The sequence below is a fragment of the Mchenga conophoros genome, linkage group LG4 (genome assembly GCF_057382185.1).
Source record: "Mchenga conophoros isolate Kocher_MC1m ecotype Shallow Benthic linkage group LG4, M_conophoros_male_GT1.1, whole genome shotgun sequence".
NCBI classification, from domain to species: Eukaryota; Metazoa; Chordata; class Actinopteri; order Cichliformes; family Cichlidae; genus Mchenga; species Mchenga conophoros.
The window spans coordinates 31,368,263-31,371,864 of NC_140529.1; the positions used below are offsets into that span (position 1 = coordinate 31,368,263).

Here is a 3,602-nt window from a genome sequence, read left to right on the forward strand (position 1 = left end):
AATCTGTGTGCATGATTTACTCTGCAGGGGGCAAAGTGTAGGGACCCTTCGTGTGGTGGTTTGGTAAGGTAATCACAGAAATTAGGAAAGACTAGAAAATACAGTCTATAAGCTACTTGTATGAGGAATGGATGCAGAGTTTCTCTCATTAAACGACGACAGCTTTCGTCTCAGTTTAACTACAATCTTGTGGCTGAAAACAGAAGAAATTGCAAAAGAATACAAAAAATGCTAATAGTGTCACGCTGTGAATAAATATTACAGCTTAAATTCATGTTGAGACAAAAGTTATAAGTAAAAAATACACATTTCTATGACTGCATAAACATTTTCTTTATGTTTCAAAAATGCTACAAGTAAAGAAAAAATAGTAATTGGCACGCAAACTGCCTCAGCATTTCTTTCAAAGCAACAGCGAGAGATACATTTGATTTTAAGTTCATATACTCAGCCAATCAGCTGCTACATTTGTGTATTAGCTTGTTACAAAATAAAAACGATTCATTACCTTGGTCGCGCTTTTTCTGTCCTTTGTATTGAAATGCTGAATTGTCAAACACCTTTAAAACTTTTTCTTTTTCGCAGGCAATGACAACGGACAGCCGAGCTGCATCGTAGGACCCAAAGGGGCCAAGATGGCTGCGCCCTTGACAGACGCCGGGGAGTTTGAAAGCTGGCTAAATGATCGACTGGACTTGTTAGAAGTGGATCGTGAGGTGTATGGGGCGTACATTTTAGGGATTCTGCAAGAGGAGGAGACCGACGAGGAGAAAGAAGATGCGCTTCAAGGAATTTTATCTGCATTTTTGGTGAATATTCGAAGCGCATGTTCGGTTCTCCCAACAAGGCTGTGTTTTCTCGTCTGTTGCTGTCCGTCTTGTCGGTCTCCTGGTAGCTTACCAAGTGACAGTGCTGATGTCAGCCTCTATATGTGGCACTAATGATCGACCGTAGATGCTATTAAGTTTCTTTAGCTAAGATCCAGTAGTAATATAGGTCAAATTGTTTCGCCAAACCCCACTAAGAAATCGCCAGGTTTTAGATGAATGTGGTCTTAAGCCGCAATGATGCGCACCACGTAACAAATAAAGGCTTTTCTACATTTTCCGAGACGTTTTTACGTTTGCGGCTCAGAAAAAATACAGTAAATCACCTAGTGCAGTTTATATATATATATATATATATTGATAAAATAACGTATCTAAACTTCTTGTCTTATCACTGCTCCTGAAAAAAATATGTTTTATGTAGTGAGGTCAGAATTCGAGTTGTTACTTCTGTGTGACTTGCTTGAATTCGCTGTCATTTGTGTACAGGAGGAGAACACAGTGGAAGATGTCTGTAAACAGATCATAAAGCAGTGGGAAGAGTGTTGCAGCAAATCTGCAGCCAAAAAGGATGCTGATGATGGTATTGTATGACTGATTCATTCCCGATACCATATTTATTGTCCTTGACTCAGAGTTACTCAGTTGGGAGTAAGGGGAAAGCAAACAGGACAAAAGCCAAAGCATGGGAGCGAGTCAGTGTTTAATAATTACTAATGATTAAAATGCAATAGTGGTGTTTAAGCACACAGGGTGAAAAGAGGTGAGTTAAGAAACACTCAGTACATCATAGGAAGCCCCCCAGCAAGCCAAGCTTAATGAAGCCTAACTAAGGGATGGTTCAGGGTCACCTGATCCAGCCTTAAATATAACCTTTTCAACATTTTAAGCCTACTCTTAAAAGTAGAGAGGGTGTCTGTCTCCCAGATCTAAACTATGAGGTAGTTCCACAGAAGAGGGACCTGAAAGCTTAAGGCATTACCTTCAACTCTGCTTTTAAAAAATCTAGGAATCACAGGTAAGCCTGTAGTCTGCGATCAAAGTTGTATATCTTCTCTACAAAGAACACAAGAATAAATTCATCAAAGGATGGCAGATTCATCAGTTTATTTAAATCCAGACTGAAAAGGGAAAAGACAGCTTGCTACTTAGGCTGTCTTTAATACTGGTTAAACTTACAGAAGCATTACATCTATGAGTTGAAGATCGTTTGCCTTGAGTTTAAAGCAGAGTGCTTTGTGACACTTCTATCCAAGGGAGAGATTTCCTGGAAACACTAACAAAAGCAGCCCCCAAGACTGAAACCAGAATGTAGGCTTGAGTTTGGAATGAGAATGTTGACTATGTACATAACCATAAGGAAGTGTTATGCTGTGTGGAGACATATTGCCCTCATGGCTCCATCTGCTAGTAAACCTATATACTGACAGCGAGAGAGGAAAAAAATCTAAAATAGCAAAAGCACATTTTTTGTCCTTTCTTCTCTATAGCAGAGGTCCAGGCCATTGCCAGTATGATAGAAAAACAAGCTCAGATTGTGGTGAAGCAGAAAGAGGTGTCTGAGGAGTCCAAGAAAAGGAAAGAAGCCCTTCTCGCTCAATATGCTAATGTAACAGACGAAGAGGAATATCCTTGATTTATTGATTGAAAAAACAGTAAGTCTGCAGTCAGTTTGGCAATCATCCATATTTTTCACCATGCAAAGGAAATGAGGGAAACTGTTTGTCTCATCCAGTGCAGTCATAACCCTTAAGATGTCAGTTCTTTCCTTGACTAAAGCACTGAAGCTGAAGAAGAGGAGCCAACAACTGGAAATATCACTGGAAATGATAAAAGTATCCTTTGTGCAGATATTTTACAATTGTATGTAACCAAGTCTAACCCAAAGAATGGATAATTGATACATAACCATGATGTGTACAGATTTTAGTTTTCTTCCACTTGTCCTTTACTCAAAGTGTCAGGCCTGTTCAAAAACACCAATGTGGAGCTGGTGCTGAACAGACAAAAGCAAAAGCGGGACCAGGCTCGCGAAGAAGCTCAAAAGAAGAAGGAAATGGACAAGATGCAGCGAGAGAAGGACAAACTAGCTAAACAGGACAGAAAAGAGAAGGAGAAGAAGCGTACACAGAAGGGTGAACGCAAAAGATAAAACCAAAAGAAAGGACACTTTGTAAAAAAGATTTTTGCTACAATATTTAAAAAAAAAAAAAAGTCTTTGGCTCTTTTTCAGCTGAACACCATCCACATCAGACCCTTGTTTGTTTCTCATGTGTGTGTGAATAACAAACTATATGTTAAGAATAAAAATAAATGTCTTTTGTTTTCAGAGTTAAACAGATGTTTAAAAAAAACAAAGCTGTATGTCAATGATGAACATGGTCAATCCCTTGTTAGTCAAATTTTCACTTAAGTCTGCCAAATATAGTTTTTCCAACAAATACATAGTATGCTTTGAGTTGGCTAAAAGTACATTTAACCTTAAATGATGAAATTATACTGCTGAACCTGAAATTGAACTAATCGTAAGGGGGGTGAAGAAACCCAAATAGTTTTAACTCAACAGTTGAGCCTGTTATCCTTTGCCACATCTTGCAAATGCCTTCATTTTTCAAAACATTTTTGATTAAAGGCATGTGCTGCTGTAATAACTCAATGTTTTTTTTAAGAACACAGCAGTTGTAAATGACCTCAAATATATTATGTACCATCATTCTGAATGTTTACGGTTCATCTTTTAAAATAAATTTAAAAAAAAATAAAAAACACTTTTCA

At 38.0% G+C, this 3,602-nt stretch overlaps 1 protein-coding gene across 2 annotated transcripts; it reads left to right on the forward strand.

Annotated features, from left to right (window-relative positions):
• The first annotated feature begins 599 nt into the window (after positions 1-599).
• ccdc43 (coiled-coil domain containing 43) lies at positions 600-3,593 on the forward strand. Of its 2 annotated transcripts, none has more exons than XM_085271783.1 (5): positions 600-809; positions 1,317-1,410; positions 2,321-2,453; positions 2,610-2,662; positions 2,792-3,593. In XM_085271783.1, the coding sequence occupies exons 1-5, from the start codon at positions 636-638 to the stop codon at positions 2,977-2,979; spliced, it is 642 nt and encodes a 213-aa protein (XP_085127909.1). In that variant the 5' UTR covers positions 600-635; the 3' UTR covers positions 2,980-3,593. The 2 variants fall into 2 exon arrangements, with proteins under 2 accessions (XP_085127909.1, XP_085127908.1); XM_085271782.1 differs by having other exon boundaries at positions 602-809; positions 2,318-2,453.
• The last annotated feature ends 9 nt before the right edge of the window (positions 3,594-3,602 follow it).